At 38.9% G+C, this 27,858-nt stretch overlaps 1 protein-coding gene across 1 annotated transcript in view; it reads right to left on the bottom strand.

Annotated features, from left to right (window-relative positions):
* LOC139198727 (neuronal membrane glycoprotein M6-a-like) overlaps positions 1 to 27,576 on the bottom strand; it is a 29,826-nt gene extending 2,250 nt beyond the window's left edge. The window contains exons 1-6 of the mRNA XM_070827654.1: positions 27,531 to 27,576; positions 11,080 to 11,272; positions 9,718 to 9,874; positions 3,344 to 3,497; positions 1,911 to 1,987; positions 1,702 to 1,767 (exon numbers count right to left, since the gene is read on the bottom strand). Coding sequence (XP_070683755.1) covers positions 1,702 to 1,767; positions 1,911 to 1,987; positions 3,344 to 3,497; positions 9,718 to 9,874; positions 11,080 to 11,272; positions 27,531 to 27,567 — 684 coding nt within the window. The 5' untranslated portion in view covers positions 27,568 to 27,576. The remainder of the gene's footprint in view (positions 1 to 1,701; positions 1,768 to 1,910; positions 1,988 to 3,343; positions 3,498 to 9,717; positions 9,875 to 11,079; positions 11,273 to 27,530) is intronic.
* Positions 27,577 to 27,858: the final 282 nt, after the last annotated feature.

Here is a 27,858-nt window from a genome sequence, read left to right as displayed (position 1 = left end):
GATGCTGGAGAACTTAATATCTTACACAGCAACATGCATTGTTACACTGCGGAGGAGACGTGAGATGGCATTCAGTATGAACACTGTCTCGTGTCACCCCATTTCTGCTGCTTCCTGTGATCAGTCTTTTAACCCCAGGTAAGCCAAATTTGCCTTATGACCAAATGTGGTATGTGTAACACAAGTAGTCTAATGGCTCTCTTAAATCTAAACAAGGAACTATGACCATTCACGCTACCACAGATCGCATTGTATGAATCTCCAAGTCACTGTGTCACTGTATGTCTTAGAGCACAGCACAGCTATCTCCTGCAACCTTGGAAACCCTGACAACAGAGCTCCCTAACCCTTCAGGTTACAGCTGGGACTGAGGGTGACCTCTCTGACCCAATTTGTCTGTTATGGTGCAGTGTATTTGGGACAACAGTACCTGTGCTGTGTGGCCCTTTAGCTTAAGCTCTCATGCCCCCTAGTGACCAGCTATAGGATATGTTCATTAATCCTTTTTAGAAATGGCAGCACGTGGTGCATTGTTTAGCACTGTTTCCTCATAGCCAGAAGGATCCAGAATCTGCTGGTGGACTAGTCTGAAGCTTGAGCCTGGGGACTTTCTGTGTGGAGTTTCTATGTTCTCCCTTTGCTTTTGTGCATTCTCTCCAGGTTCTCTGGCTTCCTCCCACAGTCCAAAGACATGTAGGTTAAGTTAACTGGTGATTCTAAATTGCCTGTAGGTGTGAGTGTAAGCATGAATGGTTGCCTGTTTTTGTTGGCCCTGGCAACCAGTTCTAACTTTTATTTTCCTTTGAGACTACCCCAGGTAATCTTTAGTATTGCATTAGTAAATAAACAAACCAGTAGCATTCTCTTCCACAAATCCATCATGAGAACAACCTGTTGCATGCTCACCATACACTATTGTTCTTCATCGTCTGGGCCTAATCAAATAATGAACACCAATTTGCATTCTTTAAATAGCCTAAAATATACATATTGTATTATTATTTGTCATATTACTACTTGATATACCATCATACCACCTACCACAAAGCAGAACTACATCATATTCATCATTTTCCGTACATTTTGTCAAATTAGATGTCCCTCATTCTGTTGAAATTTTAATGTTTAAGGCTTCACAATTTGTATCTCTGAAAGAAAACAGTTGGGGAGGTGAAGATTGTTTCTGGGATTGACTTTAACTCCCTGTGACTCAACAGGAATAAAGAAGTACAGAAAATAGATGCATGTGTGTTAATGCTCTGCTTATTATGCTGGTGGTGGATAGGAGGAAGAGATAGCATTAAGCAACAGTGGCCAAGGTTAGTAAACACCCGCTGAATGTATGCAACGTAGAGAGAAATATCTGACAAAACTGATACCTTCCACACTTCTGATAGCTGAACAGCTTTGTGACTCACTGTCTTACTTACTGCAGACATATTGACACCTCTGTATTGACTCTCTTTCTCTCACTCTCTCTCCTTCTCCCTCTAAGTGGGTTTAAGAATGAGGCCTATTTCTATCATTTGCACTGACAAACAGTAAAGCTGTCAAAGATATAGTATTATAGTTGGAAAAAAAGGTACAGTACTATACTAGACATATAGATAGATAGATATTCTGGTCAGCTATTTGTCCACTGTTTTCCTATAGTTGATTTGGAGGTCATAGTCAATCAGATATGAGGATAATGGTCCTCACCATAGCGATGACAGCAGCTCCTGCTCCTGCCAATGCACACACGAACAGATGGAAGGTCAAGTCCAGCTGTAACAGACAAGTGCCATTTTTGCTGAGTTTTGAATTTTCTGCTTTTTGTCTTGATGCAGATCACAAATTATCATATTTGCATCTCTGTAACTATAACACCAGCCAAGTTCCTCCCATCCTCTGCTCCTGTATTCTCTTACCTCATTAGATTCACACATCTTGACAAACTTCTCAGATCCTGTACACACCTTCCTCTCCTCAGAGATGGTCACAGCTCCTGATAAACACAATTATTAAGAATACAAACTCATTACTCTGGCTTCTTCACCTACTTCATCTACTTCACCCATTCCTGTTTTGCAAGACAGAGGATGAATGCACTGAGGAAATCTCTGTATTTATTTAGTTATTTAATTGACCATTACTTAATTCACTGATATTAATGCTTTACTTGTCTTGAACTGTTGGCCACTGGGGACTGCCCAACATGACCACTGACCACTGGTAGGAATACACTCACAGCAACCTCAAACTTCTCACAGTGTTGAATTCAAACCTTCATAAGCCAACAATGTTCTGTTAAGTAAAATACTGTAATTATTCCCCACGAAAAAGTTGATTATTACTTTGCTGACAGGAGACCCATTTGTAGTTCAGACAGTAAATGGCAGTGCTACAAAAGACTCTACAAAATGCCTTTTGGTGTGTGTTTTGTGATTTTATGTGGGCAATCAGGGACACAACACCAAAGACAGAACTGTGACTGCTTCATTTAATACATAATCATTACAATATCTGGTTGAAATACAGTATTTATGGTTACCATGTACTGAGGTGCATAACTAGAATCAATTTAAGTCATTTCATTGGATGGTTTAATATGGTGTGACTAGTCATAGATAATGAGTTGACCCATAAACCACTGTGTTGTTAATTGCTAAGGAATTTAATCTTGATATGTCACGTCTAACCTTCAAAACACAGACCCACCTGTGTAATCAGTGGCATGGCTGCCTAGTTATAGATACAAGTTGAGGTACATGATTTGTGACTGACAAGGGGAAGGATAAAGCTCAACTTATATTGTACCATAAAATAGTATAGAGAGATATAGATATAACTAATTTTGATCCAAACTACACAAGATATTAGACAGCTAATAAAGAAATCCAGGTTAGTTCAGCAGGTTGATCTGTGCTTTTGAGTAGTTAAAAGATACTGGGCTTCATTCATGGTTCATTACTGGTAAAGGCAATTTTGTCACACACACACAAACACACACAGGTTTTTCCACTGTGTGTGCCAGTTTGGCATTTTGGTGTGTTTCCAATGACTTGCCTGCACTAAGAAGGAGGATACACACCAAGATTGGGCTCTCTTCATGAGATTCTTTGTCTCTCATGGCAAAGTCTTCCAAATTATCTTATCTTTCTTATGTCTCAACTGCATTTGTGGATTCCCCCAACACACTGAAGGTGAAGACCACCAGCTGCCATTATTTTTAAAACATTACACAGATAATGTAGAGGTGATAAACTCTATTTAGTTTATTTCAATGATAAAAATAGATATGACAGATAGATATGATACATCCTTTCATCTATTTCAGAGTTATCTCAAGTTAGGTGCATACCAAACTGACGCAGGTCTAGGCAGAGGTTAGCTCCCTCCACCAAGCTGGTGTTTTGACACATGGACCAAACGTTAAAGTACATGAAGACCGGCAGGCTGGTGAATGCTGTCACCCCAAGCCACACTAGGAAGAATAGGTAGGCCAGGAACATCAGCTGCAAACAGAGACAAGATGTAATGACAGAGATGATCTATTTTGCATCAATGATTTGTTATTTACACACCATAAAAACACTGAAAACACAAAAAAGTAGAATTAGCAAGTCATTTTGCTTGTTGTGTGTGTGTGTGTGTGCGTCCGCACATGTCTTTGTATAATTATGAGAACAAATTTTGTACACACTATGGCTGTGAGGACATTCCTGCGTTGTGTGGACATTTTGCTTGACCAGCGGCAGAGAATTTTTATGATGTGGTCTGAAAGCGGTTTAAGCGGCTCTAACGTGAAACAAGTAATGGGAATTTAATTAGGAAAATTATTGGTAAAGCATGATGGGCTAGCCTCTGGGAGAATGGTTCAGAATGGGCTTGAAAGGGCTCAGATAAGGGCTTAATGGGTTAAATCTCATTGTATCTGTGGAATGGATGGAAATTTCGGCAAGGTTGGCGTCCTGTGAAGGACAGGGTGAATGAGATGGCATAAATCACTGTGTTGTTAATTGCAAAGGAATTTAATGTTGATATGTTATGTCTAACATGTCAATCAGTGGCATGGCTGCCTAGTTATACATAAAAGTGGAGGTGCATGATTTGTGACGGGCAAGGGAAAGTATAGCGGGAACATTTTCATTAAATCAACACCTGAAAATATTATTTCCTACAATACAACATTCAGTGAAATAAAATGTTTAAAAATAGCAAAACTGTCTGATCAAAAAGTGGGGGTGTGAAAACATATGCTAGAATACCACTACCACAACACAGGCCTTCTACCATCATCTACTAATATACTACACAAGATGTTAGACTGATAAAAAAATCCAGGTTAGTTCAGCAGCTTGATCAGTGCTTTGGTAGATCAGGTAGAACAGGAAAATTTGGTGTCCACAATAATGAGGATCTTTATTTCTTCATTTGCACTATTTTAAGAGTACAATATGTACAGACACACTGCATTCAAAGGCTGTTATCTGTGGAATGGATGGAAATTTCGGCAGAGTTGGCGTCCTGTTAAGGAAAGGGCGAATGAGATGGCCATGAAAAGTATAGAAAACCAAAGAAGGCCAGGAAGAACATTGCTTCAAGTGTTGAGTCACCAGACAGGGATATGTACCATAAGTACGAAGGGTTTTGATGCAACGCTGAGTAGATCTGATGAAGGGGTATGTGCTTTGGTGCCAGCTGGGGTTCTGGCTTTCCCAGGCTTTTGATTAACATGTCGATGTGGAGGTGAATAGTGGAAAGTGCTGGAGCTCTAGAAAGCAGTTTGATAAAGAAGCTAATAGCGCAGAAATACACTTGGATGGTGGATATTCTGATATTGAGAACTGAGTGAGCAGAGGTGATGAAGCTGGTTAATGATATAATGTTGGAAATGATAGGCCATGCAAGGTATAGAAGTTTTTTAAATTGCTCCATCCTGAATAAAGTTGATGAATAAAGTATCTATCTATCTATCTATCTATCTATCTATCTTTCTATCTATCTATCGGCAGACCTTGAATCAATCACCGTCCTTCATCTTCCGTAGTGGGAGAGGCAATCACTCTGGGAGTAGAGGAGAGAGAGAGAGAGAGGGAGAGAGAGCTCAGAAAAGAGCTGAGCTAATTCAGCTTGTACCTAAGGCTGCTTATGTCCAGTTGTAAGGAGATCAACTGGATGAAAAGGGACTCTGGCTAAGCAAGGAAAAATCAGAGACTATTTGTGCCCACCTCTTTACAGATACAGTACAGTATCTGTATCTTTCATACTGCACCTGTACAGATACAGTATGAAGATCCGAGTCTCTTGCCAAGGATTTGAATTTCTGGAATGAGAAATGAGAGAGTCAGCAATGAAGTTCTCGTGGACTGGAATATAGACGACATGGATGATGAATTGGGAGAGAGTGTGGATGAATTTCATGGTGTCAAGTGACTGGAAATTACCTTTGTTTATGATGTCTACAGCAACGTGTTTGTCTGAGTGGATGAGAATAATAGGATCAACGGGAAGATGGTGGTGTAATGATAAAGAACTCATCCAGAAGTTGGATGATGTGTGCAAGTCTGTAATTGTTTGGTAGGACGGCAGATGGCGAAAAAGGAAAAACCCTTTCTAAGAGATGCCAAAGAACCTTGTTACGTTACAGTTTGCTGGCTCTCTCTCTCTCTCTCTCTCCCTCTCTTTGTCAGCTCTGTCTCCCTCCTTCCTCTACCTGCTGCGCACCTGAGGTAAATCACCACTCAGGTAGAGAGGAAGGGATAAGAGGGAGGGAGAGGAGGAGGAGGAGAGGCAGAACACATGGCACATGGCTGACGACTCTTGGTGCAGGTAGAGAGGAGGTTTTTCCTTCCTCTGTTTTGGTTTTTCCTTTCCCCCAAGCCTGTTCATTTCCATGCCCACTTAGGGGCTGGAATTTTGTTATTTTAGTTTGGGTTGGAGACCGCCGGTAGCTACATTATCCGTCTTTTGTTTATTCTAGTTTTTGTCTTTAATAGTTTAGGGGGAGACGTCAGGAGCGACGATCCGCTGTAGGGTTGGCCTGACGTTTCCCTTCTTTTGTTTCTTTTGGCTGGGGTCTCCAGTCCCTTTTTGTTTCACTTTTGGTTTGTTTGGGATTTGTTCTAAAATAAAGCTTGTGGGTAAATAGTCAACTACCTGTATTGGTGTCCTTTTTCTTATATGTTGCTGCCTCCTGCCCCTTGACAGCTTTGTTTGATTTGTTTGTGGGGAGGCCGTAACAAACCTCCAGAGGTGTGGGTGAAAAAAAACAACTTTGAAAGCACCTGCATCCGCACCATAGCCAGTAACCAGTTCCCGTCTGGGAAGCGGTTCAGAACTTTGAAATACACCACAAACAGGCTGAGGAACAGCTTCTACCCCAGAGCTGTGGCCTCCATCACACCCCTCCCCCCTGTTTCCAAGAAGTCATAACCAGGACTACCTCAGCAGCCTCTAAGCACAGAGGCTAGCTTAACATACTGCACTATCTTTGCACAACCACTGTATTCACTTTTTCATGCTGCAATTGCACTGCTCTGTATATATTGTATATACTGTTACTGTTATTTTTGATACGTGTGTGTGTGTATATATATATGTGTGTGTATATATATATGTGTATATATATTTCTTTTTGCTATTTTTATATTTTACATCTCTATTTATTGTCTTGTTTGTAAATGTCATATGGGAGAGGTCAGACGGAATTTCATTGTACTTTCCCGTATAATGACAATAAACCTGATTCTGATTCTTCAGTAAGGTGGATGAGGTTGACGTGTGATCATTGCATAATACATGGAAAAATCTGCACGGGTGATGAGGCTGTTAATGCTCATTCTAGTGAGTCCGTGAGGGGAAGAGGGATCAACAATGAGTCTCTTCTTGCCAGGATACTTTCTTGTAGCTTTGCCGATAAGGCTGATGTGATGGACTGGGAACGGGGGGCTTCTTGGGCCAAGAGCTTGGCTTGTATCGGGCTTGGCAAGGGCAGACAGCAGATTATGGTAGATGAATCAGGATGACCTTGATGCCTTGGTGGAGACCAAAAGTGAAATGATGAATGAGTGGATGAACTGGTGGTCGAGGTGGTTCTTGAGAGCGGAATTCAAGGAATTGATGTTTATTGGTGTGTTAAGGAATCTGCCTAGTCAGAGGCCAAGCTTGATGGGGTTATGGGTGAATTTCGTGAGAAGTGCTGCAGAAAGAAGTAGTGCAGAGTAAGATGCTGTTTGACAAATTGCAACCCAAATCACTGAAATTGTTGCAGACTATTCTGCTGCCTTGGTAAAGGATCAGCCTTCCTCTCTTAAATAATACCAGAGGAAATGGACAGCTGGCTGACATGTTGGCTGGCAGGGAAGTAGGAGGTTTGGGAAGCTTTGCCAAGACAGAAATAGCACAGCAAGCAAAGGTGAATTCTGCTGCTGTGAGTTCCCTGGATAGTAAAGGGGGGCCTCAGCACTGTTGCACCAAGGGGGTTTTGATAGCTTCCTTGGACTGGCAATAGCAGAGAAGGATGGCTGGAAGAGCTGGGCAGGGTTGACATAAATACCTAACAGTATTTGGTGGAGGAGTAACACCTGGCCCTAGGGAGGGCTGAAATGGTTTGCCGTACCAGTGGGTTATGCTATAATGTTGTGAGCCTACTATATGCAGGTGGCGCTAGACAGAAAAACGGGAAATGAGTGGCTGGTTGCAGTGGTGGTGGAAGTGGAGGCTGTGTAGAGCTGAAAGAGCCTAACTTCATTGTGGGGGGATGGGTGGAAATGGATATTAAGAAAAAGTTACTACATGTAAATTCCAAAGCCCAAAACAAAGAAACAGGTGCCAAAACTCCACAGGATGTTCCAAACCTCAGGCAAGTGGGAGGTTTGGTTGGGATTCAAATCCTGGGGTCTGAGTGGAAGAAGCCCACCGGAGTCCAGGAAGAACCCAGTGAAGTCGCCATGATGTCACTAAGAATGCAAACCAGCGTGCGACAAAGCCGCACCGCCTTTGCACTACGACGCAAGTTGCTACCGTGTTCACTGATCAGTACCCCTTTAAACCTTGGTAAAAGCCTCAGGGAGGGAGGGAGATGAGGGACCACGACCACCCTGTGGACTCCCCAGTCTACCTGTAGAAGGGAGAGACAGCTCGCTGATCTCTTCAGGAAAGAGAAGGATAACTTCTACGCCTACTGTCTTTCACTCCTAGTCGACTCCTGCTGTCCTTCACCATCACATGAAGATCAGTGTGCCATTAACGCTGCCGACACAGCGGCATATCGGACCCTCGCCTTGCCATCATCTGAGCTGGACCAAGCCCCGCTGGGTGCGCCAGGACACACACACACACACTAGTTGCTCACAAAGAGATACCAAGTAAGATACTCTTGTCTGGGCAGAGAGAGTTAGTACTTTAGTGTGTGTGAAGTTTGCTACCGTAAGCTAAATTGCTGGATCGCCGCGTCCTGTTTGTAAAGATTCTGCATTGCTTGTGTTATGTATGTGTTATATTATGTGTATGTACACGGAGTGGGTTTTATATTGTTGTTACAATTGTTAATATTGTTTGTACTCAGGAGCCAGTAAACATTATTTTATCAGCTTAAGGACCAGCGTCACGAGTTCACAGGTCAGGTGGCTGACCTGATAAGATAAGATAGACAGTTGCTGTGTGCTCCGCAGCAGTTAAGACCTTCTTCGCTTTGATTTGTGCTTTCCTTTTTCTCTTTTCCTTACTAACCTACATGTGTGCATAATAGAGGTTTATCAGATGAAATATTGATGATTGCTTATCAGTGTGCTTAGTTAGATAAACTTTATCACACATTTAAAGAGCAGTTATTTGTGATTATTGTGCATGTGTCGTGATAACAGCTGGTTACGATAGTCGGTGCTCAGATTCAAGCCTTCACTTTCAAAATGTAAAGTGTAAATACCAACATTTTTAAGTGAAGTCCTTTAAGACTAAATTCAAGGTTTGGTTGTTGGTCCCTGATTCCAAGGGTGGTTCCCCGAAATCATTCATTTTATTAATAATTTGTTAAATATTACTAAGTGCTTTGAACTTAATAGTAAATTTCATCCTACAGCTAATAACCAAACCTGATCCTGCTAGTGCCCAACAATGTCAAAGTCTTGTATGAAGCCACCTGAATAAGGCAAACAAAGTGTTGTTTGTAACTTCTCTGAGTACTTGAGCGCACAACCTACATGTATCATTTTATGTATCACTTTGTCTTGCTCTTAGCTCCAAGCAAGTTAGTTCATACTGAAGATGTAAATTTCACACTGCACAGAAATGCTATTTAACTTTTAAGAATTTGTTTTGCTTTTTGTCAAACGTTACTCAAACTGGAGGAAAAAGTACCAAAAAGTACGTTGTCGATTAACACACATTTGGCACTGTAGTGAGTATTTGAAGCAGCAGGGCAGTGGATGTAGATATGATTCAAAATAAGCGAAAGCCTGTGTGCTTCAAGTAGGAACATGCCAACAGTGTAGCTGATGCGTTTAGTTTAGTTTTTGGACGATTTAGCACTATGGCACAGAGTAAAGGGATAAATCAGGCTTTGGCTACACACACAGATAATACTTGTGAGTAGGTTCATTGTTGGTTTTGGTCTTTTAAAAGTGTTAGTTGACAAGAACTAAACTATTCTAAAAGCCAACTACCCAAAAAGATCCTGCTACAACCACACTTAAATTTAAAATATCAGTATATCACATTACAAAGATGTCTTACGAATGCAGTCAGGCAGCGTCCGCAGGCAGTGATCTTGAACTCTCCATAAAGATCCCTAATAGCACCAGTGGTGAAAAAGCCCTCTACCAGCAACAGCACTCCAAACACAAAGAATCCAGCTGCAAGGCCATAGATAATGTACTTCAGGATGTCGATACTGTGGAGAGAATACACACACCCAAAGTGTCAGTGATTAAGATTATTGTGATCTGTGATTTGTAGAATTGACATGTCTTTTCAGATAAGGTAAGATAAGATATTCCTTTATTAGTCCCATGTTGGGGAAATTTACTGCGGCAAGTGGGTAGCAAAAATAGAAAGTTCAATAAAACAATAAAATAGTGAACAGCGACATAAACAGGAGGAGATATAAAAATATGTACAATTTAAACAAGAGGAAGTATAAAAACAGAATAAATAAAAATAATAAAAAATGGGGAATATAAAAAAGTATTGTACATTGTGATGTGAGTTTTTGAGGAATAGGCCTTCACATCAAACAGTATTTCTGCTCAAAAAATATTTCTATTTGGTCAAAATATTTGAAATGATATGATTAAGTGTCAAATTGTGCTCAGTGGTGCAACAAGATGCAATGTTTGAAGTGTACATGTATAATGATTTCTGATAAAATCAGAAAATCTGCTTGTGGATTGCTTAATTAGTTTTTTCACTACTAAAGAAATCAAGGCATTAACAAAATGCTCTCTACATATCTATGCACTTATGGACTGATGGATAAGGGCCTTATCATTAATGTAAATAAAAATAAAAAGTTTGCCTTGTGATTGTAATTGTGATGACTTCTTCACTGTGCAGGAGTCTTATTATTTTTGATCACATTTTTCCTCCTTTTTCTCCACTTAAAGTGGCTGGGTACAATCAAAAGTCACAAAAATTGGCAGGTGGGTTGCTAATTCCAACTACAATTGGAGAACATTACATTAATTGACCTCAAGGTTGTGCTGTAATAATCAATTTTATGTTTTTGCAAATCTCTCAAAAACGGGTCATAGTTCTTTCATTATTCAAGTCTTCCATCTGCATCTCTCATTTTTGCTTCAAATGTCTTCTGCCATAAAAAATTTCTGCAAAACCTATTTACGAGCACTTGTCAGAAATCTCATATATCTCGTGTATCATCATATGCATCGTACCGCTGGTATTCACTCTAAAAAATGCCAAATTTAGCTTTTTTTCCCCTCAATTTTATCAAAAGGCTATTTTTGACATCTCATCAGGAAATGCATGGAGCCTGATTATTGCTACATTTTGTGTTAATAGTTATTGTGATAAAGCATGCTTTAGCACCACAGGTAAGGTCCTTCTTTTGAGAAATGAAGGTAAAAACAAATCACTTACATGGTGAATACATCCAGTGTTTCTCCTGGGGCTCTGATGACTTCAAAGTAGTTCTGGAGAATGGTGATGGTGCCACTCAAAGCCTCGTGGCCACATCCACAGAACAAGGCCACACCCATGTAGAGAAGAATAGTGGCGATGAGAGAGGCCCAGGGCAGACTGCCCACACATCGCTCACAGCACTCCTTACAGCCTAAACAAATAAAGCAATAGAACTGTAGTGTTGACGGTATCTTTAACATATTCAGCATGATGATTATGGCAGACAGGATAAGTTCAAGTTATTCAGATGATTCAGACAATAGTGAAACCTTTTAAGCCAGTATCCACACAGTGGTAATGGTGGTATAAGGCACATATATAACATGCTCTGTAGGCTTAATAATTTTGAAAAAAATACACAGCTTGATTCAACAAAGATATAACAAAACAATAAATAACTGAAAGGACCAAGACCTGTCATTTCCATACCTAGCTAAACAAAAAGACAACCAAAAAATATAAGTAAAATCTGTTTCTTACAATTACAAACACCCAATGCAAAACGAAGATGCAAGCATCAGGCCCATGCCTAAGATTTTTCGTATTCTGACATTCCAGTAACACAACATTTTAAAATATGTTTGTTGCCTTCTTACCAAGAATCAGCTAAGACAGTCAATATTGGTTTCATATCTGCATCTAGTACAAAGATACATCCAGGATGCATGTAGGTTAGTTAAGCTTAAAGAGCGAAAGCATTGATAAATTGCTAGCCTAGCTTTTACATAAGGGGGAAAATTACCCTCCTACAACTCCCTAAACTGTTTAAATTACACTGGTCAGGCACTTATCCAAGAGGTGAGAAAATATAGCTGGTGAGAACAGTAGTGTTCAAACATTCATGGAGGAAATAGTCCCTTGTTAAGAATTTTGACAGCATGTTCTATGGATTAATTCAGAGCAAGACCTTATTTCGGGAAAGTGATGTAGCTGCAGAATTTGATTTGAGTTTTTTCAGTGCTGTCAGCACCACAAAACAAAATCTCAATTTAGGAGAGAAGAAAAAACATTGTCAGTTATCAAAATAGTTTTGATGGATCATATCCAAAGGTTGCAGTAGATTTGCATTTTGGCTTGAATAGCATCTATTTACATTAGATTCAAAACAGTGGGTTTTTAAGTTTTGAAAGATTTCACCCACACCTTCATATGCCACTCAGTGGTATTGACATTGGTCCACTTGCCTGCCCCCCACATATTAACCCTCAGTACAAGAGTTTGTAGAGAAAATAAGCTCTGAAAGTGACACTGTGATGGCTGACTTCACAAGCTACTTTGGAAAAGCTAACTTACTTACATAACTCACACGTTTCTTTACTATTTAAAATTGTTACCAGACTGCCATTTGGATGGCTGGCCATATGTCCATAAGCTACATAATGTAAGATAATGTAAGGTAGCAGCTTTGTTGTGGGAAGTGAGTTTCTCCCAGGGAGAAGACAAAAACCGCACAATAGTTTCTGAAAGGCCACATAGTGTGTTGTGCCACAGAAGACAAGTTAAACGTCCTTATTCATGCAGCAGTTACTATAGTGTCTTTCTGCATTTTTCATAGCAGAGTTGGTCTGGACTGTGAAAATCCTGTTAGCTGCTGCAAGCTGTGCTAAAGTAGATTTAAACAGCCTACACCCAGAGGTCTCCCAACTATGGCTCAGAAACATGAATGTGGAAAGGTAATATAGTATGTAAACTTGTTAATCATAGAATGGAGCTTTGTGAAACAAGTAACAAAGTCTTAATAATAATAATAATCTTAATAATGGAATGAAAAGGAATGAAAATGTTTCATAACAGCATCATTTGACAAAGGTAACAAATGGCACACAGATATGAATAGAATTATTTAAAACATTTGAACATTCTAGAGCAAGAAATCCACATTTAATGGAAATTGTCCATAAGGAGCTAGGGTGTCTAGTGTCTTTCTTTGTCTCTGCTTATAGCAGTCAGCTGTGATGTCTACTGCTTGCTCATATCACCTCAGCTCACCTTCACTGTAAGACCGAACAGTATAAGTGCCTCAAAAACAGTGGGTTGCGTTAACTCAAAAATTCAAAAATGCTATTTGAACACTACTTTTCTGAGTTATTTTAATTGATTTTGAATTTTAAGTACACTATGCTTAAGCCCTGTGATTGTCATTTGTCTTTGTACTCAGAACATTTGACAGGTATCTGTGTGACATCACGCACACAGGTATCCTATCTCATCTGTTGAACAGTCCACTGTCTGCTGTTTCCTGCTCTGAGAAAGTTTGTAGTGAGAGACCAGCTTGCATTTATTTGGATGTTGGTCGGATTTTGCTGGTGAGACATACGATTCGCGTGTGCTAGTGAAGATTTTTGTAGTGGAGCTCGTTGTAAGAGGCAGCAGTTTTCGAGTTAATGACTTTGCACCTCACTTGTTGTTTTGCATTATTTTCTACACAAAATGCAAAATTATTTTACATTGGAAGCTTGTTGTGTAGTTGTCTAGTAGTTTACAGTACGATCGGCAATGCATTCATGATCGGCGTACATGCCCGGCCATGTCTAATTAGTGTGTATGGCTGTGGACGTGTCTAATTAGAGGTGATGGTGTTTTGCACAGAGCTTTTCCACTCGTTTGCTGTAACAGAGTGAAATTGTCTTTTTGTGGGTTCTTCTTTATTAAATGAATTAGTTATTAAAATCTACCTTGTTAGACTAATCTAACTTGCTGTTTGGTAAAAAAAAAAAAAAAACAGTCTGGATCCGGGGACTCAGTAACCTAACTTCCAAACACCCTGAAACACTTCAAAAACCCTTAAGCTTAACAAGCACGGTCCTTTTCTGATGTTATTACTCTGTTACAACTGATAGGTTGACACTGAACAGTTAGCCTAAATGGATATGTATTACGCATAGTCACTTAATTCTGAATGAATATTTGGTGCATTCTAGTTTCCTTTCTTTGCAGGGACTACAAGAGCTAGTACATTGAGCATTTAAGATCATTTGAGCTGACTAAAGTTCAGACAACTTCTGTGTGCATCAGCTGTCAGAGCTAAATGACACATTCAGTCTCACAGCTAATGTTGACACAAAAAAGATTTATATTAATCACTGACATGTAGGTTTGAAAAGTTCTTAGAAGTATACACTACTCACAATAAGTTAGGGATATTGTGAGAGACTCAGTGGATGTCATACATACGGTGTTTGTTTCACTTCAGAGATTTTTGGGATAGGGAGGCAATTGTATTGGGGTGATAGACACACCTCATTTTGTGTTTTCCACGTAATGGTCTCACTGTGTACAGTGTGCCTTACATATTGGGGCCAATACCAAAAAACACTAAAAGACAACCCTTTTCAATGTGGCATCAATTTCAACATTCTGTGGGTATAAAAAGCTGGTATTGTCACAGTAAGTCATTCCAAGTTCATCATTCAAACAGCCAAGAACACACGATGTCACTTAACGGACGAGCAGCGCCACCTGGCCATAGAGCGCCTTCGGGTCGGTGGCAGGCAGTTAGATGTTGCTCGTGAACTTGGTGTCTCAAAGTGTCATCAGCAGACTTGCATCAAGACACAGAACTACTGGCAGAGTTCGTGACAGACCCAGGAGTGGAGCCCCACGGGTGACAGACCGCAACGATGACCAGTACCTAAGGACCTATGCACTCAGACATCGTTATGCAACTGCCACACAGCTGCAGGCCTGTTTATGAGATGTGAGGGGTACTAGGGTTTCCAGACAAACCATTCGCAACCGACTCCACCGCTTTCGCTTGAATGCCAGACGACCGTTGCAGGTGACTCCACTGACACCAAGACACCGCCGTGAACGTTTGCAGTGGGCACAAGACCATGTGACCTGGACAATGCAGCAGTGGTCTACTGTCCTGTTCACTGATGAGTGTCGGGTCACCTTGCACAGAAATGATGGTCGTCAGCGTTGCTGGAGAGGGCAAGGTGAGCGATACGCCGAGGTCAACATGGTCCCCAGGGTTCGCTTTGGTGGAGAAGGTGCAACAGTCTGGGCAGGCATCACCAGTCAGCGCAAAACAGATTTAATTATTGTAGATGGCTCAGTCACTGCACGTTCTTACCTCAGAGACATCATAGAACCCATCATCATCCCCCAATTCCGCCAGCACACCTCCAACTTTCTGTGCATGGATGATAATGCTCCACCACATCGTGCCAGAATTGTCACAGCTCGACTTCAGGAAGTCGGAGTGCCTCATATGGTATGGCCAGCAATGTCCCCTGACCTGAACCCCATAGAGCACGTCTGGGACCAGCTGAAGCAGAGACTGGATGATCGTACCCCACCCCCACGTGACCTGGCAGAACTGCGTGTAGCACTTGTGGAAGAGTGGAACGCATTGCCTCAGAACAACATTATGAGGCTAGTGAGGAGCATGAGACGTCGCTGTCAAGCTGGTAAGCTGGTAAACACCCGTTACTGACATTGTCAATTTTTGTTATTTGGGGCTATCCTTGTTATTGTCTAAATTTTTGGGGTACTAAATATTAAACTAATGAAAATGGTGTTTCTTCTCATTCATTATTAGTAATATCAAAGGGAACTTTGACTTATTTCATTAAAATTCAGACCAAATAGGAAAAGCACTCATGTAAATAACAATATCCCTAACTTATTGTGAGTAGTGTACTCATGGAGCAGTGTGGACATAATGAACATTGGTGTTATCTCACAAATAATATCCCATCAGTGACACTTCCCGATGACAAACCTAAACAGACTTACTGGGCCAACTGATTTTCTTGCAAACAGCATGCATTTTAGGTTAATAATACATAGTTAAACCCAATTATGTTGATCACTAAAAGCTGTCTGAATTTGCTGTGATCAATTTTGTGTGTTGCAAAGAAGAAGTTTCCTCACTAATCCATTCTTTTCTGTTTTCTTCTTTTGAGTTATGGAAAATGGCAGCTCAGAACTTCATTCATCGTGTCCATACCTACACTGACATTGTGAGGAAGATGACTTTGTCCTCGCGACCAGATTATGTGGATGAGCTAAAATCAATGATGAAAGAAAAGTTTCAGCTTGACTTTGACTTTAACTTATCCTATGAAGTTCCAGACTTTGATGGGCAGCTATGTTCCCTTATAGAAATTGAGGAACTTCCACAGAAGGCTGTACTCAAAGTGGTAAGGCTAGAGTTTAGAGGATGGGAGGTTGAGGCCCATGGTGTTGAGTCTAAAAAATTACATTTCGTCAATGGAGTAATCTCAAACAATGCAAAACTTCTTGACTGAAAGGTCTTCTCATTTGCACATGCACTGCTGACATTTGGGCACACAAGAGAGCATTAACAAATTCTGAATTCTTTATTAATTACTTTAATGCTTGGACGAGTTGGACGATATGGCTTGAACTGTATGAATGCCCATTGTTTTCATTGTTTCACAGTTATTGGGTAAATCTACAGGCACAAATGTTGTAATGTAATGTGTTAAATTAGGTCTGTTAACTAAACAGTTTTTACATCTGGTTATTTCATGCTTAAATAGTTTCTTAACTGAATTTTGTCTCAGATCACTTTGTGCCCGTTGTATTTTTGAAAAATTGTTAAATAATATGTGTCATGTCACTGTTCGACACTGTTTGACACATTCATCACTGTTTTACATATAATTGTGTCTACTGAGTAGAAGAGATATACTATGAGAATTTCCTCAGATTCCTTGCACTTTCTATATTACTTGTACAGTGTTTCGATAGTTTTATAAAAGTTAAATGAGATTATTGCCAGAAAGACGTTTTTCTGCACTGTCCACTGATTTTTTCTTTTTTAAAAGCATTTCAATATTGATGTTTAGCCACGGTTTATGGCTGCCAACAGTTAATAAAAGAGTTATATGGATGTAAATAATCTGTTATCAATTTAATGTATTTAATGTTTATGTGAAATGTATGTATTGAGATGTTTGATGCATCTCAGTTTTTATTATTTTTTAAATCAAATTTGAGTTCTTATGCAATACAATGCAAAAAAGAGTAGAAATAAAGTAAGACAAAAAATAATTTCAGCTTTATTTAATACAGTGAAGTTAAGAACACAAAGTAAACAATTCTGTGCAGAGATAAATATTTTAAGTTAAATGATACAAATATTCAAGTTAGCTGTAATATATGTTTATTTGTACAATATAATAACAAAATGAAGTTACATTAGCTCAATTCTGCATGTTATTAAACTTAAAAATTAAAAGTATCACTTAAAGTTACCATGTCAAATCTATTTAAACCAGATTGCTGCTTTTACTTGAACATTTTGAGTTGATGTACTTAAAATTTTTGATGTAACCAGTTTCAAAGAAATGTTTGAGCTCAATTAACTTTTCAGCTACAGTTTATTTGATGTCGGGTTTTACAGTGTTGGCTATTAATAAAATAACAAAAACAAAAATACAAAAATAATAAATAATGATAATAATAAAAACAGCTTTTGATTCAAAAGGCTCCATTTTGCATTTAAAAAATCCACACTAGCTCCCACACTCAGACACATGCGTGCACACACGCAGCCACACCGACACACTGAAGCCAACATGTAGACACAGCAATCCTACAGAAAATAGCAGACAGAATCACACACTTTTAAATACTTCATCTCCTTGTTGCACAGAAAACGGTTTGTTTGTCCGTGTGTGTGAGTCATCATGCTGTTCAGGTTTAATTGACCAGCCTTGTTGCCATGCCAACAGGGGTGTGGCAGGAGCCTTCTGACCCACTTTGCCTGTAGTGTTGTCATGGCAACAGCATGGCTCTGCAAGCCTTACAGTCACACTAATGCACATTGTCAAACACAAAGCAATGAATGTATACACAAGAAAAACATGAAACACAGCATTCATTTGCTGTGTTCAATAGTTGGTATGACAAGTAGGAAGGTATCATTTTGTCATGTGCCACACAAATTTTGATGATTTATACAGACATCTAAGGTAAGTCATGTCTGTTTAGTCCTCAAACATAAAGACTTAAGCCACATTAGTATAACACTTTGAGACAAATGGTCAGGCACAGAGACAGGTGTGATATAAATGTGTTGTAAGCATGGTGACGGTGTTTTTAGAGGATTTTATGGCGTATGTTTGTGTCTTGTAAATGTTTTCAAATATGCATATGTATGAGTGCAGTTCTGTTTGTGAGTCCTATATTTCAGTCATGTTATAATCCTCGTCATATTTCCATATTTGGGCTTTAAACACAGAAAAGACCTAGTGACCTGATAAAACAGGGACAAGCTAAACACAAATGGCTGTGTACAGTGCTGATTTATGTGTGTGACTGTTCTTTGTTTAAGACAAGGTCAATATTACCTACATAACAAGCATCCATTTGCTGTCCCATTATTCAAAATTACTTGCAGGGAGTTGATCATCAGCATTCTAATGCTTAGTTAGAGGTGTGCATGATAACTGACATGTTTAATATTACAGATACAATGGTTACTAGCATTAAATAAATGTACTATGTATAACAATTCAGACATATTAACTGCCTTTTATTGCCAATATGTGAACAAATTGCAGCATAAAAAAATTTGACCTTCTCCAATATATATATATATATACACACACATACACACACACATATACATATACATATATGTCTGAGAAAAGCAGCACACTGAAGTTAAAAAGGTATGAGCCAGATAGGCATACTTTTCATTTGTTTCATTATTTATTTAGTTTTATTTTAGCTGAGAATATGGAGGCCTAACAGGCAAGCTACATTGTAGATATCACATATGCACATACACATAGTGACTGCAACAAGCCTCCGCTACAATAAATGAAACTGGCTATACGGTGCATGATGGGTATGGGCCATAAGATCTACTCTATAAACAGTCCACGGGACGTTTTTGGTGTGGGATAGTTTTATTTCTAAATTTTAGAGAATTAGGCAAAGTAGACTGAATAATACATGCATACAATATATGATCAGTTTATTTGATACATGCAAAATACAAAGGCACACAGAATGTACTATTGATGATTTCTTACAATTTGTATATATGGTTTCACACCTTCTGCCTTGTAAGCCTGTTTGGCCTTGGCATCTGTTGATGGAAGACCTATCATTGATTAATTCTTCAAAAGTTTAAAAGGGAACAATAAAAAAAGCAATTTGCAAAATTAAAAATGGTTTTCTTGTTTTTTGATTCTGATGACGAGGAAAAGGAAAAGGAAAAATAGTTTTATTTCTCTGTTTGGTTGAAAACAGACAAAACATTTTGTTCTCGGTTTCAAATGAAAAAACTAAGTGCTGGAACAGTGATAAAAGGTACTACCAAAATCCAAAAATAAGCTATTTTTGGTTTTTCATTTGTAAAAAAAAACCTATATAACATTGATTTTGATTGGTTTTTTATTTCTATTTTAAAATTACAAATGCATTACAGATTATCCAATGATACCCGGACCCGTCATTATGAGTGGTCACATTGTTTATGATCATTGTGATCATGTGTTATGTGATTGTTGTTCACACTCACAGCTTACATTTAGTCTCTGTGCTGTTTAGGCAGCTATTTGGGCAGCATTGTCTAGTCTAATTGTCCAACAAACAACACATACTTTATGCATGTTAGTGTGTGTGTGTCTGGATCACTGTGTCTTGGCTCTGAGAGAGGATTACTGAGGTGTATCATACCAACACACACACACACACAGTGGCCTGAAGATGCACTCAAGAGTCAAAACCCCCTTCTAATGGAAAATGACAAGTTCAGTCCCACTGCACCATTTAGAGTGAGATGTAGTTCAGCACAGTGGAGTATAACCTAGATAAATATGTGTATATTGTATGTTCACTGAAAATAACTACAGTGGCATCATCTATAGGTGAATTTAATGCTGTTTTGATCAAGTCTGAAACTGAGTTTGAAGCAGCTCATTTTTTAATATGAATTAAATTGATGTGTTTTTTGTGTGACACACACATTTACACACACAGACAATTGATGGGAGTAGCCTCTGATGGCATGGCCTCATGAAATGATTCTCCTAGCTGCCAATCAAATAGTTCATCCACAAATCTGTCCTTGCCTCTTCATCCTTTGGTCCATCACACACTGACAGTCTGCGCTGTGTGGCAGTGATGGGATGCCACAGAGACAGATAATGTCTAAAACTTTATTTTTTCTTTATTTTGTATTTATATATGATAACATTAAATTCAATAAACAGCTGTCATTAAAGCAACCATTTGCTGTTCTGGATGCTATGTTCACCTGTGCTAGCTGGAAATCAGTGCTGACTAGATAAATGAATGGTTAATCACTAAGAAATTGCTGAGGTGCCAGTAAAATCACCCTTAGAAAAGAGCAAGTCAATAACCCAGCAATCACTACTTAAGTATACAAATACCACACACTTGAATTAATATCTAGTGTGTGGCTTTTTGCAAAAGGTTTTTGTTTTGGTGACTATGTAATACCTGGAAAGCTTTCTGCACTTTTATAGCCTGTGTCAATAAACAGACCATTGTGTGATGCGAGGCAAAGAGATGGTAAAAGTTGCAGTTTATTGAACATGATCAACAAAGTCAAGACACCAAAAACAGACACAATCAAAAAATACATAGAGACAAATACAAACTTGACTTGACTCCAACAATCTCAATACGATAGTCACGCTGACAAGGATGCTGAAACAATCGACACAAAGGCACAAGGTTCTGGCACAGGACAGGGGAAAACACAGACAATATACAGTATACACCAGGGAAGGGTGCACAGGTGGAAACAATCAGCGTGGGGCAGAGAGTCCAGATAGGAGCGGGAAACACACAAGAGCAAGAAGTCAAGGGGCTTTGCATTTCCAAAATGCCAATCAGCATTTATGGGGGTAAAATCTTTTTTACTCATTTAAGTAAGGCAGTACTAAACACTGATTATGTGTATCTTACAGATATTTCAGCCAACTTCAAAATCATTTTAAAAAGTTTTTTAAAGTGACTTAAAGAAACAGCAAACAGAAAAACGACAGACAGACAGTTGTCATGATTTTACCCACAGACTAATATTGGAGTAGCTCCATAAACACTGCCAACGCAAATTGTAGCAGCTTCAGTGATTTACAATGATATAATAGGATTCTCTGATTCACAGAAAACCCCACATTCAAATACAAGTCTTTTACAGTATACACTATACAGCAAATAAATACAGTGATCTAGCATTACCACTAATTTGCCACAGCAACTAAGAGCGTCACTAAACCACACCTAGATGTTTCTGTGATTATGCAGGGCTGGGACAATATGCTTTTCTCACGATTTCGATACTATCACAATACTTGGGTCCCATTTTAATATGTATTGTGTTTTTCAAGTATTGTGATTCTATAAGTGTTATGATTTAATATTGTGATTTTTTGTGATTTCTGTTTACTTTTTTAACACTGGACCATGGGGAGGGTGGTTGTGGTCGGGAAACCTTTGAGTTTTTCTGTGGCAGCACCGCTGAGTGCTCCTGAGCAACATTGTGACATGTGGCTTGTACCAGAGAAAAGCTCATTGTCTTCCCAGAAAATGTTGCTATCTGGATCAGAGTTGATCTGACAAACCGACTTTTTACAAAGTTCTAATGTTCTAAGTGTTAGGGTTAAGTGTTTGAGTCAGACTATGAGCCAAAATACAGCCCAATAACACAGCTTGTAACACAGTCACAGGCCAAATAATGTGGTTTTCATTCATGTGTTAATTGGAGATAATAAAAGTACACACAGAGAGTGAGGGAGGAATCTTCTATTTCAATGGCTTCCTTTCCCACTCCAGAATCTGTTACTCTCCCTCTTCGCTCCCTCTCTCTCCTCTCTCACCCACTGTGGGCCTGCTAAATCAATTTGTATTGACTTAATCCTTTCTCCATTAAGTTCCTTTCTATTAGGTGGTCACAATAACATAATGGATATGAGACAATTACACAAGGTCTACTCTAAGTTGTATGACTCCTGTCAGTTTTCACATTGATTTCCACAATAAATTAGAAATAGAAATTTCAAATTTCAAATAGTCAAATAGTCCAAGTAATTACATCATTCCCTGCAGGTGGCCTGGGTGGCTGCATAAAGATAGTATAGATAAGCCACTACATATACCAACAATTCCATGCTGAATGGATGCAACACATATACTTATATTATATTATATTTGACCTATCATTTTAACCCAAACCATGATCTTTTCCTAAACCTAACCAAATAGTTTTGAACTTACCCAGTTGTTCAGGTGCCCAACCAAACTGTGACTGAAAACTGATAGTAATAAAAGAAAACAAATATGAAAGTTAAGAAATAAATGAATCAAATTTACTTGTTGCCTAAACCATTCAGACATCACACCCACATTAGCCCAGAACTGAATTTATAATCATTTACACAGTGTAACCAGACCAGGTGCAAATAGCTGAACTGCAGCTGTCTAACTATTTACACCTGGGTGCAGATAGACACTCTATATCTATTTCAGAGGAAGTCACAGGATTGGAATCAAATTTTTAGCAGCTACTTTCACATCTAATCAGAATCTTGCTAGCCTTGATGTAACTATGGTATGCACATAATAACACATGCTAGATAAAAAGAATGCATTTACAGTACAGTCACTATATGTTTTAAAAAACTGACCATATGTTACATTCATATGCTTTTTCAGAGCGGGACATCAAATGGCTCATACTTCTAGTGTTGTTTATTTTCCTACAAATTCTTGAGTATACTTAACTTTACTCAGTTATCTCCTAGTTTAGTTGGACATTTTATGACTTTGACAACCAGAGATTTAACATATTTTAGACTAATTAACATAAACACTAAAAACAGTTGAACTCAAACTTTTTCAACCCCAATCACAAATTAGGTGTGGTGGCAACACAATATGCCCCTCAAAATCATTCAATCCCCTTCTTTTCAGCATATGCCTCCTTCATTGAGCCTTTCTGTGCTTTCTCATCTCTCAGGTTCCTGTGGATCCTGGTCTTGGTCCTGCTGATGTGGTTCTCTGCTTCATGAATCACTGCTGCGGATCGTCGGCCACTTGTCATGTTTTTCAATAATATCATACTTGCTAATCTTTTAGTCACATTCCTATTGTTAGTGCTATAGTCACTGTTAGTACGTTGGTTGCTGTTTGTGTTGTCTCTCTCTCTCTCTCTGTCCAACCTCCACCCAACGTGGACCCCTACAGAAGCCGCCCACATTGAGCCTGGGTCTGTTCGAGGTTTCTTCCCGTTAAAGGGGAGTTCTTCCTGCCACTGTTGTTCAATATAATATCTGATGCTTGCTCATGTGGGAATTCTTGAATCCTTAATTTTGAATTCCTGAATCGTTGGGTCTCTCTCTAATTAAAGAGTTTGGTCTAGACCTGCTCTTTATGTAAAGCGTCTTGAGATAACGCTGTTGTGAATTGGCGCTATATAAATAAAGATTGATTGATTGATTCATTCATTCATTCTTCCTCCTTTAGACATACCACTGATCCATATACCGGAAAAGTTCCAGTTTTGTTTCATCGCTCCACAGAACAGAATCCAAAAACTTCTGTGGCTTATTTATAAGGGTTCGAGCATATTGGAACGGACTCATCTTGTGCTTTGGGGTCAGTGGTAGTGTACCTCTTGGAGGGCATAGAGGCCTTCAGTGTTTAGTATGCGCCTCACTATAGAAACTGAAACCTCAGTGCCTGCTGCCATCAAGTCTTATTGTAGGTCTTTTGCAGTCACTCAAGGGTTTTTGGCCACCTGCCTCCTCAGAAATATTGTGGCACCTGTTGATAGCTCCCTGCCATGTCCATCTAGTGTAACTAGTGTTTCTTTAGCTTTGAACTTGCTTCCAGCAGTATCTCTTCGAACATGAAGTGCCTTGGCTATATTTTTATATGTTTTGCCTTGGCTGTGCAAAGCAATGACCTGTTCTCTTAACTTTTTGGACAGTTCTCTTGACTTACCTATATTTCTGAAATGCAGCCAAACATCACTAAACAAACTAGCCAGTCCGGTTATATATTGTGTTTTATCTCAAGCATACCTGATTGAGCAACTAATGGTTGATTAGCTGCATCAAGTGTGCTTGAGACAGGTGAGGCATTCTAGTCAGGGGGTTGAATAATTTGCAGTAGTCACTAAAAGTAGCATTTTGTGTTGAATTTGGAGAAACTACTTTTAGTTGTGCTGAATTATATAAATTGTTCTAGTTTGAATTGTTAATTGAACACAGCTGAGAGTTTGTAAATTTTGCCAATACACCTAATTTGCAATGAGGGTTGAATAAGTGCAACTTTAAGTAATTTACTTTTACAGCCATATTATTGTTACATTTGAAATGGTTTAAACAAATAATTTCAATGCAGCATGAAAACAAATTAGCAATCTTATCACAGTGAACATGAAGTCTAATTAAGTCAGCACTGTGAATGTTTTATTCCCCAGTGTTATGCAAAAGAGTATTGTCTCACAAGAAAGCACAGGAAAAAGTTTGGAAGATACATTTTCACTACATTTGGGTGATCATGGTTGATATTTAAAACAGTACATGGTATAAATCAAAGTGGTATAAAAACAGCAGTAAACTGGTTCCATGATACCACTTCAACACATGATGGGTGACCAATAAAACATCCATCAATCTATTGTCTATCCTGCTCATCCTTAAGGGTCGCAGGGGGACTGCGGCCCATTTGTCTTTGGGTGGACTGGTCGTAAATCAATTGTAAGGCTAACACATACCCAATGAATACCTACCCTTTAATACCTAGTAACAGTTGTTTTCCTTTTTCTTCTTCCATATATTTTTCAACAAAAAACTTGTCCTGCACCGTTGTAAGCACTGACACAAAACATCAAAAGTTGTGGCTTGATCGGGAATGGGGTGCTATGTCTTTTCTCAGAGATCAGATCAACTGATCACACAATAATGTAAAAAATAAGTTTCTCATGTTATTTTGCCTCAAACTTTTGATCAAACACATAAATGTGGGACTTTTCAAACTGTGATATTTCAATCACTTATAACTTTATCCACACAAATTACACAACTACAACTTTGACAAACTCTCCCAATTCTCACAGAGGAATCTGTTCAGCAATACGACTGCTAAAATTGTGGTTTTTGAGCAATCATGTCTTATTTGTGTGGTACCTTGGCAGGCTCTCTGTGTGTTACTGGCAGTTCTACCCAGATACAGTTACTTACAGCTGATGGTGATTGGTTGATCAGACCTCCAGCAGTTTGTTCCTCTGTTCTGAATGGTGGATTGATAAGCTAATTTTAGGCGTTTGAACTTCTTTCCTTTCAAAAACTGATTTTCCACACACCAGTGAAACAAAAGCCCTAGATCATATACTATACTATACACATACACACACACAGAGTCCCAACCATTCATCATTCACAACATCAACACTGGGATATGCACCACTCTCGCACACACAAATTCCCAGTTGTGTATTATTATTGTTGTTCATTGTTGCCAGCAAAACAGCATCAATCAAGCCAGTCATCTGTTCAGCCTAGTTCAAAGCAAAGAAACAGTCAGTTATTCTAAAATCTCAATGTTATAAGCAGGTTTAACAGCTGAAGAGTTAAAGCTTGAATGTTAACATTTTTAAGACTTAAACCAGACCTCTGACATACAAATTGTCTTATTATCAAATGACTTAAGTGTAAATTTCTTCACATAAAATGTGATTAAATATAATACATTTTAGAATTAGGTCCACATAGACCTACATCATAAGAAAATGTTATGCTTTTTGTGTCCCTAACAGTAGCTCTACATCACTTACTTTCTCTGCCTGGTCACAGATTCATATTTTCTTCTATCTCTTCTTCTCACATGTCTTGCCATATTTCATCACACGCAGACATCTGTATTATTATTATTATTATTATTATTATTCCATTTTTAGAGGAGAAGAGGGAGGGAGGGAGAGAGGGAGACCAGTGACAGCCGAGAATGTATGAAAATATAAAAAGAAAGCAATGAAGATGGAAAGATTGACATGGATGTGGGATGGGGACTAGCTGAATGGCCAAACAGAGGGAGTCATGGTGATAGCTAAAATGAAATGAAAAATCATGTTTGCTCGAATTATCATGCCTCACAATTCAGCTTTCTGATTGGCTAAAACAGGTTTATTCCAAAAACACCACATGAATCCGCCTATCACACAACAGAAGACAATTCCATAATGATGTTACCATAGATACAGTGTTTATAAACACTCATACAATGATAAATGCAAATAATTGTTTATTCTTTGTCAGAACACTCCATTATTGTTTTTCATTTCTCAATCTGTGTAAATAATACTGTTTATATCTGAGTTAAGATGGAAGGTGCGACAGAGAAAATTGACACGCCCATTTTTACAGCCAACGACAACAACAATATGGGAGGATGTGATGCAAACCATTAAATGAATATACTATCCTTAAAAACCAAACATACAGTGAGACCTTACCTATGATTTAAATGCAATGTGTAAAAACGGATTGAGAAAGGGAAATTTAAAAAAAGCTGGGACAGAGGGAGAAGAGGGAGGGAACCGACAGAGCGAGATAAAAGTGAGAGATGAGTCAAAATAGAGGGTTAGGGAGACGAAGACAGAAAAAGATATACAGATAACAAGAGACAGAGACATGCACAAAGACCCAGAAAATATAGCTTGAAATGTAATGAGAGAAAGCATAGGGTAGGGAAAGGATTTTTCCTGCTGCACAGACAGCACCAACAGGAGAGAAATAGGCGTTCAGACAAGCGTGAAGCATCAACAATGGAGGCTAACAAAGAAAATCCCAATGGAGGCATCAATCACTGTTCCACTCATCCCTCCTCCCTCTGATTTTTTTTCTTTATTGCAAGGTTTCACCCATTCTCCCTTCTTCTAACACCATCTTCTACCCCCTCGCCACTCCCACCTCCTCCATCCACGCATGCATCCATCCATCTGTCCATCCATCTGTCTGTCCAGCCTTCAAAACAACACTGACCCTCCAATGTCTGCCATCTCCATTCATCCTCAACCCAAACAATCTGCTCCTATGCAGCTATTCACCGAAACACAAAACAAAATTGGGTTGTAAGATCTGTGGTGTTATCATGAACAGGCATATAGATAGAATGATTAAAATACAAAGCCCGTATTTCCATTTCTGCTGGACAATGAGGAAAAAGGGTCTATGTAAATTCTTTCAAGAAAATGTGAAAATTAAATGTACACACTAAAGTCTATGCTTTGTTTTTTTTAGCCGGACATGTATGCTGTCTTTTTTTCTCTCTGCCTACAACACACACAAAGGAATCCCATGGTACCAAGAGGGATTGATGTATAGAACAATGGCAGAATGACACAGCTGATGAAAGATAAAAATTAACAAAATGCTCTTCCGTCCTACCTTTCTGGCTTTGTGATTCATCCATGTTTTCCTCCATTGTAGCAGGTTACAGTCCCTTTGTCTCTATTTAGTGTGAAGCTGTTTAAAGCCCCTTGCTAGCTCTCAGCACTGTGTGCGTGTGTGTGTGTGTATGTGGGAGGCTGTGTATGTGTGAGGTGTTTTTTTCCTTCCCTGCAGATGATGGAGGCACAGGGAAGTCCCTGTTTCAGCACTGCTCTCTCACTTCACTCAGCTTATCTAGCATCCTATCTCTGAATCTATCCATAGGTTTAGCTTTCTATATTTCTTTAAATAAATAATGATCAAAAATAGAATACCTGAATATCAA

This window comes from Pempheris klunzingeri, chromosome 3, assembly GCF_042242105.1.
Source record: "Pempheris klunzingeri isolate RE-2024b chromosome 3, fPemKlu1.hap1, whole genome shotgun sequence".
Lineage (NCBI taxonomy): Eukaryota > Metazoa > Chordata > Actinopteri > Acropomatiformes > Pempheridae > Pempheris > Pempheris klunzingeri.
The sequence above is the reverse complement of the archived record's forward strand: the minus strand, read 5'-3'. Positions and strand labels throughout refer to the sequence as shown.